At 38.0% G+C, this 13,843-nt stretch overlaps 1 protein-coding gene across 3 annotated transcripts in view; it reads left to right on the forward strand.

The window, feature by feature from the left end:
- LOC122791582 (sodium-dependent neutral amino acid transporter B(0)AT2-like) overlaps positions 1–13,843 on the forward strand; it is a 734,235-nt gene that overhangs the window by 626,173 nt on the left and 94,219 nt on the right. For all 3 annotated transcript variants that reach the window (XM_044059347.1, XM_044059350.1, XM_044059349.1), the window contains exons 10-11: positions 2,531–2,705; positions 8,700–8,901. In XM_044059347.1, coding sequence (XP_043915282.1) covers positions 2,531–2,705; positions 8,700–8,901 — 377 coding nt within the window. The remainder of the gene's footprint in view (positions 1–2,530; positions 2,706–8,699; positions 8,902–13,843) is intronic.

The following is a 13,843-nucleotide window of genomic DNA, read 5'->3' on the forward strand; positions in this document are numbered from 1 at the left end:
CTGCAGTTAGGGGTACAGAGAATAGGCAAGAGAGGCCTGGAATTTACTAGAAGAAACTGACCAAAGTACTAAGGTATTGGGAGTAACTAATTAGAGAGGGAGGGAGAGATAATAGAATGGGAAGAGGTCAAGAATACATTTGGACTGCAGGCTAGAGACTGCCTTCCCTATCAATGATTTGATAAGAGTATAGGCAAAGAGAAAGAAATAGGGGATTTCTAAGTGAAAGACCAGCACTGGTAGAGATTTTAGTAGAATCTAGAACAGAAGCTGCTGTTAAAAAGGGGATAATTAGTGGGGCATATAATATATTGGACGATAATTATAGGAATCAATCAGCAGAGGTCAGAAAGGATGATAAAGAGAGATTGGATAAGCAATAAACAAAGAAACAATGGGAGAAAACATATGTATTGCTCCCAAATATGCAACAGAGTCTAGAACATTTAGGATTTTTGCTTGGAAGTGTTTGCATAGGTATTTTTGTACTCCCCCAAGCAGACTCCAAAGAATTTTTCCTCGGGTAGATTGCAAATGTTGGAGGTGTGATGGGAAAGAAATAGGTAATTGAAAACATATATTTTGGGAGTGTAATGAGTTGTCTGACTTTAAAAATTCCCTGAAGAGTACTCTGTCATAAATGTTGAGGAAGCAAATTGGTTTAACTAAGGAAATTATTTTTAGAGCTGTGATACAGAATCCGAATTGCCTAGACATAGTAAGGCCTTGCTAAGTTTAGTTCTGGTGGCTGCCAAAAAAGCATTTACTAGAAAATGGAAATCAAAATAATCTAAACCAATCATATTCGAAGTAGTGAATTTAGTAGCAGAGATAAAAGGACTGGAAGTGGGATTTTTAGAAAAGGGTAGGAGCAAATTACATAGAAAAAATGGGAGTTGTATACATGCAGAATAATGTTTTGGAGGAGGAATGAGATTTAAGGGAAGGAAGGAATTGAATGAGCTATGTAACATTTGATTAACAAAGATTGTACAGAAGAGTATATGTGTTGCATAATGTTAGCAACTGGAAATATGTCAATACGGTTTGTTTTCATTTATATAAATTTATTATTGCCTTTATCATAAGTGATTATTTAATAAACTTTTTTTGTTTAAAAGAATAAATTGGAACAACTAGGTATTGATGTATTCTTGATAAGATGCGAGGCTTACGAATAGGGCATGGCAAGTATCATACAGTAATTAGACAGGTGAAGTTCTAGGTTACAGTCAGGGTGTCCCCATGGGGCTCAGTTCTAGGCCCATACTTGTATCTTTCAAATCTATCTTTTTTACCTGAAGTGTTGTACAAGCTGTATGCAGATGCTTTGAAAATGGGTAAACTGATTACTTGTTACAGGTGGGGCATATCTGCACAACAACTTGACTAAATTGACCATTTGGACACAGGAGAGTAATATGCTGATAAATACATCAAAACCTAAGCATATGATATTTGGGAGACACAGTCTGAAAGTTGAATATTTAATAACAGCACACATGAAATTATAGATTTAATTAAGGATCAATATATAGAAGTAGAGCCATCCTTGAGTTTTTCTAATCATATCAGTCAATTGGTTAATGATGGCTGTAGAACTGTAGGAAGTATAAAATACCCTTGAGAGCACAATTTGGACTTGGCTAGGCTTGTAAGGGCCCTGGGGCTGTTAGTCTAGTAACCTCCTATGATTCTGTGATAAAGTGTGAGAAATTAGAAATGATGAAAACATTGCAAGTTACATTCGACCCTCACTAGATCTAGTTTAAGTAAATTTGGAAGAGTATATATATATATATATATATATATATATATATATATATATATATATATATATATATATACATGGATGTGAAAATTGAAGTTATTGTGAAAGACTGAAATATCTGAACTTGTATCGTGTTTCATATAGATATTTAAGAGGAGACCTTGCCTTATTCCAGTACATAGAGCATTTAGAGACAAATACCTCTGGAAATGTTTAGGATTATCAAAAATTAGTAGAGAATCATCAGACGACCTATGCAGCTGATTGCATCAGAATGAGATTAGTTATTTAAGAGTAGCTGATGCATGGAGTAAGCTACCAAACTGCATTAACACAAGCACTAGTTTAGATATTTTAAGAACAACATGGACACTTATTATCAGAATAAATGTTTTGGCAGGCTAGAAGGGCATTATTGCCCATGCCTGAAGTAATTGCATGTATGTTTATGTATGTACAGAGGCCAGGAGGGGTAGGGTGGACCTTATGATCTAGGAGAGGGCCAGAGTCCAGAGATGGTCAACTGTTGAAGATAAAAATAAAAAAAGACAACATTCTACTAAAGTAGAGGAATACTATGTAAAGAAAGATATCTGTAGAGCATTGTTAAACCAAGTGCAATCTCTTTTGTCAGACTCCTTAAGAAAAAGTGTCTCCATGTCTGCATTTTATTTGCATGAACCCATGAAAATGACTGAGTTTCAGAAGTATTACTTTTGTAATGGTGTTCACTGATACTCTTCATTCTTATCCTTTCAGGAATTGGAATGAGATACAGTTCCTTGTCAGTAATGGAAGTATATCCATTGATCTGCAGGGTGTGAACGTCTCTGAGCTTTCTGTTACAGAATACAATGTATGGTATCAGCTAATCAATGAAACCGTTAAGGAGCATGGCATAACAGACTGTAACCTGGAGAATGAAATGAAAAAGGTAAAAACAACTTTCTGCTGCTTAGACTTCTTTTTCAGGTCATCTTCACAAGCCTGAGGTTTCTGGCTGTAATTCATTACTGAGGTTTTAAAGTGCCATTTGCCTTTTGTTTCTTCTTTTTACATCTGGTCACCCCTCCCATCAGGCTGCTCTCTCTTCAGAAGATCTGTCACATTCTTTTAGAGAGCAGATTGCCACTTATATCCCATCACAAATGCCCTGCTATACCACTGGATTCAGATATCCAGACTTGCATGCCAGTCTTAGTCCTTCTGAGGTGTACAGTGGAGTGCGTGCACTTTTTGTGTAAAGTTTTGGATGCAAGTAAAGTCATTCTAGAAGTCTTGTTATCTTGGGTGGTTTGGAGCCATTTAATCCTTCTGAGATGCTGATATAGAGTGACGCTTTTGACATCCTACATGTGCTATGCAAGGCTTTTGTAAAACTGTGAAAGTAATGAGCTGTCATGCTGAGTTTTGTGGGCAGTGTTTTTAATCAGTGATAAGGAACTTAGGGTCAAGGCTCTGACATATTGAGATCCTTTTCATGCATCTGCTGGCACATGGATTAGTAACAAGAGAGTGACGTACATAAATTTGGAGGAATAAAATTATTGATATAATCCCTGCTTATTTGTATTCCTTCAGCACACAGAACAAGGTTACCTACATCTTTGTCTTGCTGGGCTTTATCTTTAAGTCTTATTTTATTGTTTTTTTCAGTTTTCATATTCAAAATATGTTTTACTTGTTAGTTTATTACACAGTGTGTATTTACATTCCTTTCATTTCACATGTTTAACATTATAATAAATGAAAGGACAGGAGTGTATCTAAAATGAAGGAGTAAATTACTTTCTTTTTACAAGTCACAGCCAACTGCTACAGAGCTTTGGTCAGGGTAGTTGGTGCTTGTCATGGTGGTAACCCCAGCACCCATTATTAGACACCAGTGGTTAAACCATCAGGTTGAAGAAAGAGACATGCTATGAAGTGTTAGTAAGGCTGTCTTCAGGAAAGAAAACCAGCAGCTGTGATAGTTGTTGAAGGGAAGGCTCTGGCATGGGGGAGTTTGGATAAGCCTTGGAGACTGAGTTTCACATTTCCTCAGAGAGGTTCCAGCAGACCATCAGGAGAATCTGGGGGGAAAGGAGGATATTGCTGATGCTGTTCTCAGCAGGGTGAAGCAATATTGACCTCAATAGCAGACATTTCTTAGCGGTGAAAGAAACATTTGGAAAATTCCTGAGTCTGGTGGATGTGCTCTTGGAGGAGGAGACAGTGCAAAAAAGCATATAATGGGACTGAAGCTGTTTCTGCAGATGGAGTAACTACAGTTATTAAAGAATTCTAATGCGGCTACCCTGCAGTATTTTATGAAATCTGCCCAGAGATGCTGAGGCAGCTAGACATTTTTGGGCTATCTTGATTAAAACACTTTCATTGCTGAGTGAAACACTTTGGAAGTATCTTTGGGTTGGCAAAATGTAGTGGTAGTTCCTATTTTCAATAAAGGGGAACAGGAGGGTGTGTTCAACTTAGAGTGTTTTTTCTCTGTGTCCCTGGGAAAGCTTTTGATGTAGTGATGGAAGAGAGAAACTTCATCCAGTACTCAAATTGCTGGCCCGGCAGGAGCATAATGGGTTCACTTCTTGACATGGGACAGTGCATTGAGTCCTCATACTTGCACATTTATTGAGGTGTGGTAGAACATCATCAGTACTGTTTGTGTGCATTATGGAGCTGGAGAAGCTATATGACTCTGTACTAAAAATGCCTTTTGATAAAGGTGCGATGACAGAATTTGGTCCCATGGCCAGAGCTGCATGACATTTGGTTTCTGTGTTTGAGGACTGAAAGTTGTTTGTGTATTTATAGTGTAACTCATAGATCTGTCTCAAAAATGTGTGTGTGTGTGTGTGTGTGTGTGTGTGTGTGTGTGTGTGTGTGTATGTGTGTAGCGTAGCTATATATCTTTTTGGTTTTTTCAAGGTAGTGCCAGGACTTCCAAAGTTGGGCTTTTTCTCCACTTTTCTGTGATTTTTTTGCAGACAGGATATTAAGGTACAGCCTAAGGTATAGAGTGTATCTAGTAGGAGGATGGTAAGAGTCACGTTTTTTTTGTTTGTTTACAAATGATTTTGTCCAGTTAGCCTCAAGTGACTGTTGATTCCAATGTGCACTGGAATAGTTGTAAGAAAAAGCAGATCTGCTTCAGAGGAACCATCAGCTTTATTGTAAAATACACACTGACTTTCTAATAAAGTTTTTATATCTCCCCCAAAGTCCTTTGTCTGCAGCTTATCTGTCACAGAAATATATGTAAGAATATATGTAAGAATATTCTCAAGAAATTACCATACATTTTGAAAGATTTGTGGCATTGTTTGGATCGGGTTAGGAATACCAATATTGATGGTTGTGAGGAATTTTGGTTTTTGACCATTGATGTAGTCAATCTGTTTTTAGTGATCCCCCATCAGTGTGGAATGGACATGTTTAGTAATAGTTTGTTAAAATACAGTGATTTTCATTTAGTGAAGAGATGCCTTTTAACAGAACTATTAGAAATGGTACTATCCAACAATTTCATTAGCTTCAATGGTGAATATTATAAACAGGCAACAGGGGTAGCGATGGGAGCCAGATGTGCACCCATCTATGCCAACCTGGTATTAGCAGATTGGGAACAAACTTTTGTATTTAACTCAGAATATAAGTCCAAATTATTGTTATATTTACGATACCTGGTCAATATTCGCATTTTCTGGAAGGGGTCCAAAACCGAAGCTGATGCATTTATAGGATATCTGAATCAAACAACTGAGTTTTTTTTTAAATTTACAAATCATATTGACAAACAGAACATTGAGTTTTTGGATGTTCAGTTATATAAGAAAGAGGGCCAAATTCACTCATTTTCCTTAAAAAACTTATACTAATTCCTTTTTACATTGTGATAGCTGCCACCCTGACCACCAAAAGAAAAATGTGGTAAAGGGGCAAATGATTCGGATATCTAGATTAACTAGCCAGGAAACAATTTTCCAAACTGAAATAGTACACCTGATTGATATGTTTAGACAGCGAGGTTACCCTTTGGAATTACTTAACAAATTTAATACAGAGATAGGAAAGAGAAGACACTGTGATTTTAGGCCCATCTTGTTGGATATTACGAGAAAGGACAATATGGCTTATATTTCTGTTACAGGCAACCCTAGTCAAAATTATTCTTCTAGTACGGTTTTGGAGTTTAACCAAACAGGAACTAAAGTTAGGAATATTATGAACAGTGTTTGGGATATTGTCTTTACCCAAGAAATTAAAGATGCGCTTGGTCCAGCTCCTAGATTTATTAACAGCAGAGGGTGTAATTTAAAAGAACTATTTGAAAAAAATACTGCGCAGCAGGACAATAGACCATCAAGAATGAGTAAATGCGGTACATGTAGTGCGTGCAAATACATTAATGATGGACCATACGTACAGATTAGAAGTTACAAGAGGTCACTTAGGTGTCCTGGACACTGCAACTGTAATACTAGGATGGTAATATATGAGGCCACTTCATAGGTAGGTACCAGGCTATCGGCCCTAGGGCCCATACAAGCCTAGCCAAAAAATGTACCCTGGCTTTTGCCACCCAAGAAAATTATTTTCCTGTGCCCCTGTCGAGCAGAGCTACAGAAGTGATCCCTGGGGTGAATTTCCCATTTCCCATCCAATCATCAAGATTTTTCTTGAAGAGTGCTAATGAGGAGCTCTGTTTGACATAGATAGGTAGTCTGTTCCAGAGTATGGGAAGTCTCTGGGACAGGAATCTATCCCTCCAGCATGTTCTGTTTATTGTGGTGACAAGGTTAAGGTCCCTAGAGCGTGTAGCTCGGAGGGATTGGGATTTATTTAAGTGGAGCATGTCCAACAGCTCTAGGTTTGACATAGCTTTGTATCTTAGGCAGAGATCACCCCTGGGTAGGCGATATGCGATGGAGTAAAGCTGTAGTTTTTTTAGACGGTCTGCATAGGGCATCTGTTTGAGGCCAGTAATCCTCTTTGTGAGGTATTTCTGTGGTCTTTCCAGTTGTTGTAGATGTCTTGTGAGGTACATACCAAAAGGGGCATTGTACTCTATAATGGGTCTAATGAGTGATGAGTAGAGGGGAACAATGACCTCTTTTTTTCTGGATGAGAATCCTTTTGTGATGAGATGAGCCACATAGAAAGATTTCCTGACCACTGTGGCGATGTGATTATCGAAGGAGAGACTACTGTCCACCTGTGTCCCAAGGTCTCATCACATTTTCGGCATTAAGTAGACTACCAGCTATGTGGTAGTTCATGGGTACAGAGTTTTTACCAAAAGGGATGACAATACACTTTTTGGCATTGAGCTTCAGGCCATGGCTTTGACACCAGGCATCTGTCTCAGTGAGGCCCTTTTGTAGTTTGTCCACATTGTTAGGAGTTTCGATTTTGGATCCTAGTTTGCAGTCATCTGCAAACTTTGTTAGCCAAAGACCTTCTGTGTTGGCCTGCACTTTAGAGAAGTAGATACCAAACAGGTTTGCTTATCATGTACTGCATTTTACGTTGGGCTGACAACAAGGAAGCTTAGACTTAGGATATTGGAACACAGTAGGAACATCAAAAATAAAAAGACCATGAATGCCCTTTACAATCATAGTAGGACGTGTTCATTTTAAAAAAATATATATTTTATGTGATAGATAAGCTGCAGACGAAGGACTTTGGCAGAGATTTCAAAACTTTATTAGAAAGTCAGTGTGTATTTTACAATAAAGCTGATGGTACCTCTGAAGCGGATCTTCGTTTTCTTACAAGTTTTTTGGTTTATTATTTTCGCATTGGAATAGTTTACTGCAGATTTTGTGAAGCATTTCTCCAAATTAGAGTCTGTGTTGCTCTTCTGGAAATAATGGACTGCTTTTTTGTAGGTGAGAGGAGAGCAGCTACCCCTGGGTGGAGGAGTTTATGAGGATATCAGGAAATTGACCAGTGGATGAGTGCAGCAGCAAGACTACAGGCATGGTACTAGACTGTGATGGTAAAGTGGGAAATGGTTTGTAGGGTGAAGGCCTCAGTTTGCTGGTCAGTCTTTGTCCCAATCCACACATATGGTCATGAGCGTGGAGTTTTGAGTAAAAGGATGAGATCACAAATGCAAGTGGCAAATGAGGCTTCTTCATAGGATGCCTGGGCTCACTGCCTGGGATGTAGTGAGGAGCTCAGCAAATGGAAAGCATCTCATAATGCAGTCAGTACTCCAGTGAGTTAAAAGGAGATATGTGAGGTGATTTGGGCACCTTGTTTGATTGCCTCTTGAGAGTCTTTCATATGACATATACTAAGCATAGCGCACAGGAAGGAGGCCAGGAAATGTTGAAGGGCTTATATTTTCCAGCTTGCATGGGAGTACCAGAGAGGCTTGCAAGATAAGCTGTAAACCGTCATTAATGGTAGGGAAGTCTGGTCTGTTTTTCTTGCGTTGTTACCACTATGACCCTCACCAGGACAAATGGTTTAGTACACATGAAAGCATGGATGGACAATTTAGGTGTAGAGTTTATGGAAGGTAGGACAAACTTGAGTACTTGAAGTGAACCCACAAGACGAGGAGAGAACATGCAGACTACACATGATCAGTAACCACAAGTAAGGGATGAACACCAGACCACTGAGCTGTGAGACAGAAGTCTTAGCTACTGTACCACCAGTCTGTTGCAATTCCGTTAGTATTCAGTTAGTGTGCAGCTTATGTTCCAGTGGTAACCTTTTTATGTTAAATGTATTTCTGGAAACAATCAGCTTGCACCTTTGGGTCATTTTATATTTTCAAGAGACTAAAGAAGCAAGAGTGCATCACTTCCAAATTAGTAATGACTCTTCTAGTCATGCCACTCTGTCATTATAGTAATGCAACCAAACGCTTTGTTGAATTTCATTATAACCTAATCTACTGTTTTTATTTTAGGGTGTGGAGGGTACTGGTTTAGCATTCATCACTTTCACAGAGGCCATGTCTCACTTCCCTGCTTCTCCGTTCTGGTCTGTGCTTTTCTTCCTGATGCTTCTGAACCTTGGCCTTAGCACCATGTTTGGTAACATGCAGGGCATCATCACACCTCTGTTCGATAACTTCAAATTCCTCCAGCGCAGGAAGACCCTTTTCACAGGTACAGGCATTTTTGTTCCCATTCATTTTCTAGGTCGTGTAAATCAGTTATTCTGTAAATGTTTATTAAGAAAATCACTGCAGAATTTCTTATGCATGTTTAATCTCCTTAAATAATGTGATTTATTAATTCTTGACAACTGAAGATGAAGTGATATATAGTTGAAATTTTCATAATATTTGGTAAAAGAGGATGCTTTAAAGTTGCATTATTTTTTCAGTAATTATATCCTGGAAGTTTAGTGGAAACATTTTGGTTATATGATTGGTGCAGAAATATTGTAACAGTAACACACTATTCTGACCATCTTTAAGGTCTGTCTCTCCCTCTTTTTCTTTTCTTTCTTCCCTCATATTTCCAGCCTGCCCTTCATTTGTAATGTGTGTGTGTGTGTGTGTGTGTGTATATACATACATATATATATATATATATATATATATATATATATATATATATATATATATATATATAGATCTCTATCAGTTGATCAGGTTTTCAGAAACTCGAGTTTCATATGCTGGAGCCCATATGATCGAGTTTCTGAAAATGAATGGAGATCGCAGTGCAACAAGGATCAGGAAATATGCCCTTTTTTTTCACTGTAGCACGATCTCAGAATTTATATATGTAATTTGCAGGGGGGGGCAAGGGGACGACCCACTAAATAAATGCAAAAAAAAGTAGATTTTTGTGGGGGGAATTTTGATGCTCAAGTTTTTGGAAACTCGATCATATGGTCTCATCCGTATGAATTTCAAGTTTCTGAAAGCTCGATGATCTGACATAGAACACAGATTCATATATATATATATATATATATATATATATATATATATATATATATATATATATATATATATATATATGGGTCTGCTTTAGAATAACGAAATGCCACTTACCTGAAACCCATATCAGTGAGACGAAAACACCGACACAAACACGTAAAAGGAATAAAACCAAACCCACCCATAAATGAAATATACTAACTCCGAGATTGCACTATCCTGGGGGTAAAGGGTAAAGTTCAACAGAATGGCCAAGCGGTTACTTACCTGGAGTGGTTGCTCAGTTAGTCGGTGTTCCAGGGCATCGGTGTGTTGGTGTTTTCATCTCTGTGATATGGGTTTCGGGTAAGTGGCATTTTGTTGTTCTAAAGTAAACCCATATATGGATCTACTTCAGTAGATCGAACGTACATATAACCAAAATTTACTTTAACGAGACAAGTAGATCGCAATTTGAAAATTATGAACATTTACAATGTTGAAACTTCTAAAAACGAAAAAGCAACTGCGCATGTCAGACACCACTTGCATCATGTGAAGGGAGCTCGCAGTGTACTGACAGAAACAGCTGCTCCCTTTAAGCACTGAATTTAACATAGATCTCTATCATTTGATCAGGTTTTCAGAAACTCGAGTTTCATATGCTGGAGCCCATATGATCGAGTTTCTGAAAATGAATGGAGATCGCAGTGCAACAAGGATCAGGAAATATGCCCTTTTTTTTTCACTGTAGCACGATTTCAGAGTTTATATATGTAATTTGCAGGGGGGGGCAAGGGGACGACCCACTAAATAAATGCAAAAAAAGTAGATTTTTGTGGGGGGCATTTTGATGCTCAAGTTTTTGGAAACTCGATCATATGGTCTCATCCGTATGAATTTCAAGTTTCTGAAAGCTCGATGATCTGACATACAACACAGATCCACACACATATATATATATATATATATATATATATATATATATATATATATATATATATATATATGGGTCTGCTTTAGAATAACGAAATGCCACTTACCTGAAACCCATATCAGTGAGACGAAAACACCGTCACAAATACGTAAAAGGAATAAAACCAAACCCACCCATAAATGAAATATACTAACTCCGAGATTGCACTATCCTGGGGGTAAAGGGTAAAGTTCAACAGAATGGCCAAGCGGTTACTTACCTGGAGTGGTTACTCATTTAGTCGGTGTTCCAGGGCATCGGTGTGTTGGTGTTTTCATCTCTGTGATATGGGTTTCGGGTAAGTGGCATTTTGTTGTTCTAAAGTAAACCCATATATGGATCTACTTCAGTAGATCGAACGTACATATAACCAAAATTTACTTTAACGAGACAAGTAGATCGCAATTTGAAAATTATGAACATTTACAATGTTGAAACTTCTAAAAACAAAAAAGCAACTGCGCATGTCAGACACCACTTGCATTATGTGAAGGGAGCTCGCAGTGTACTGACAGAAACAGCTGCTCCCTTTAAGCACTGGATTTAACATAGAAATGTACCTTTTTAAAAGTTTTCAAATGAAGATCGTGGTGCAGTGAGGATCGGTAAATTTGCCCTTTCCCCCACTGTAGTGCAGCAGCAGAATTTCCGTATATAATTTGCAGTGGGTGTGAGGTGTACAGCCTACCACAAGACTTACCCCCCTGCATAAATGTTGAAAATGTTAAATTTTTATGTTAAATGCAGTACTTAAATGGCACTGTGTTTCTATGACTACACAGTGATCTCCATTCACATGCTGCTAGTGGTACCTGACATGCGAAGTTGCTTGTTTGTTTTTACAAGTTTCGACATTGTAAATTTTCAAATTGCAATCTCATCTCGTTAAAGTAAGTCTAGGTTATGTGCACATTCGATCTACTGAAGTAGATCCACGTGTGTGTGTGTGTGTGTGTGTGTTTATATATATATATATATATATATATATATATATATATATATATATATATATATCTGTACAGACGCACACATGTGTATGTATGCATATCTGTCTATCGGGTCTATATCAGTTCACCGAAACGGCTGAAGTTCAAACACCATATGTTCGAACTTCTAACCACGAAGTGCAAAAACATCGAAGTCTTAGAACAGCAATTTTTTCCCCAGGGAAAACAATTGCTGTTCCAAGAAACACACACACACAACACAAGCACACCAAAAAAACAGCAATCCGCACACAAACACTTAAATCCTACATCTAATCCTACACTAAACTATACATACACTACTATCTATCCACTTACCTTAACCCAAACCCTAAGGTCCGTCACTATCGCACACTCACCTGACCCGTGACCTAACCCTAAAGTCTGTCACTATCACACACCCACCTCACCCGTGCCCTAACCCTAACGTCCACACAATCGCACACTTACCTGACCCCGACCCGTAACTTCCCACCACAGTCCTGATAATCGCAAAGCCTCAGAAATGGCCCACCTAATTCTTTCCCTGGGAAAGAATTCAGTGTTCCACGGCTTTGTGATAATCAGTGTTCAAACTTAACAGTTTGAACATCTGGTGTTCGATCGTCAACCTTTGCGACGGACTGATATAGACCCAGTCTATCTATATAGGCATACATCCGTGTATAAAATCACACACACACAAACACACTCTCTCACGCACACACAAAAAAAAGTGTGCAAAGATATGTGTGTGTGTGTGTGTGTGTGTGTGTGTGTGTGTGTGTGTGTGTATGTATACATATATATATATATATATATATATATATATATATATATATATATATATATATATATATATATATATATATATAAATGTCACATTTTTGTGATATAAAAAATGAGACCACAATAAAACATTTCAAAACTTTCCCCACCTTTAATATGACCTATAACCTCTACAATTCAATTGAAAAACAAATTTGTTAGGGGAAAAATATAAAAAATAAAATACTTACAATAAGCTGGTTGCATAAGTGTGCACACCCTTAAACTAATACTTTGTTGAAGCACATTTTGATTTAATTACAGCAATTGAGTCTTCTTAGGTACACACCTCCCGTCAATTAAAGAGACTCTGATTAACCCCAAATAAACTTTAGCTGTCCTTGTAGGATTTTTCTGACATTTACTCAGTTGCCTGCTACAGCAAAAGCCATGGTTCGCAGAGAGCTTACAAAGCATCAAAGGGATCATTGTTGAAAGCTATCAGTCAGGACAAGGGTACAAAAAAAATTTCCATAACATTGGATATACCATGGAACTCAGTGAAGACAGTCATCAAAAAGTGGAGAAAATATGGGACAACAGTGACATTGCAAAGAACTGGACATTGCTCCAAAATTGATGAAAAGACAAGATGAAAACTGGTCAGGGAGACTGCCAAGAGACCTACAGCAATACTGACAGATCTGCACGAATTTCTGGCAAGTACTGGTTGTGTACTACACGTGACAACAATCTCCCATATTCTCCATATGTCTCAACTATGGGGTAGGGTTGCAAGACGGAAGCCTTTTCTTACACAGAAAAACATCCAGGCCCAGCTAAAATTTGCAAAACAATACATCAGACCTCCCAAAAGCATGTGGGAAAATGTGTTATGGTCTGATGAGACCAAAGTTGAACTTTTTGGCCACAATGCTAAAAGGTAGGTTTGGCACAAAAACTACACTTCGCATCGCAAAAGAACACCATCTCCACGGTGAAGCATGGTGGTGGCAGTATCATGCTTTGGGGTTTCTTTTCTTTAGCTGGAACTGGGGCTTTAGTCAAGATGGAGAGAATTATGAACAGTTCCAAATACAAGTCACTTTTGGCCCAAAACCATCAGGCGAAAAGTTTTGCAATGGCCCAGCCAGATCCCAGACCTAAATCCAATAGAAAATCTGTGGAGTGTCCTGAAGAAGGCTGTGTGTACAAGAGATGTCCTCGCAATTTAACAGATTTGGAGCGCTTTTACAAGGAAAAGTGGGCAAATATTAAGATGTGCCATGCTGATAGACTCTTACCCAAGAAGACTGAATGCTGTAATTAAATCAAAAGGTGCTTCAACAAAGTGTTAGTTTAAGGGTGTGCACACTTATGCAACCAATTTATTGTACATTTTTTTATTTTTTATATATTTTTGCCTAACAGATTTGTTTTTCATTTGAATTGTGCAGGTTATAGGTTCA

This window comes from Protopterus annectens, chromosome 17.part0, assembly GCF_019279795.1.
Source record: "Protopterus annectens isolate FY-2018-M chromosome 17.part0, PAN1.0, whole genome shotgun sequence".
NCBI classification, from domain to species: domain Eukaryota; kingdom Metazoa; phylum Chordata; order Ceratodontiformes; family Protopteridae; genus Protopterus; species Protopterus annectens.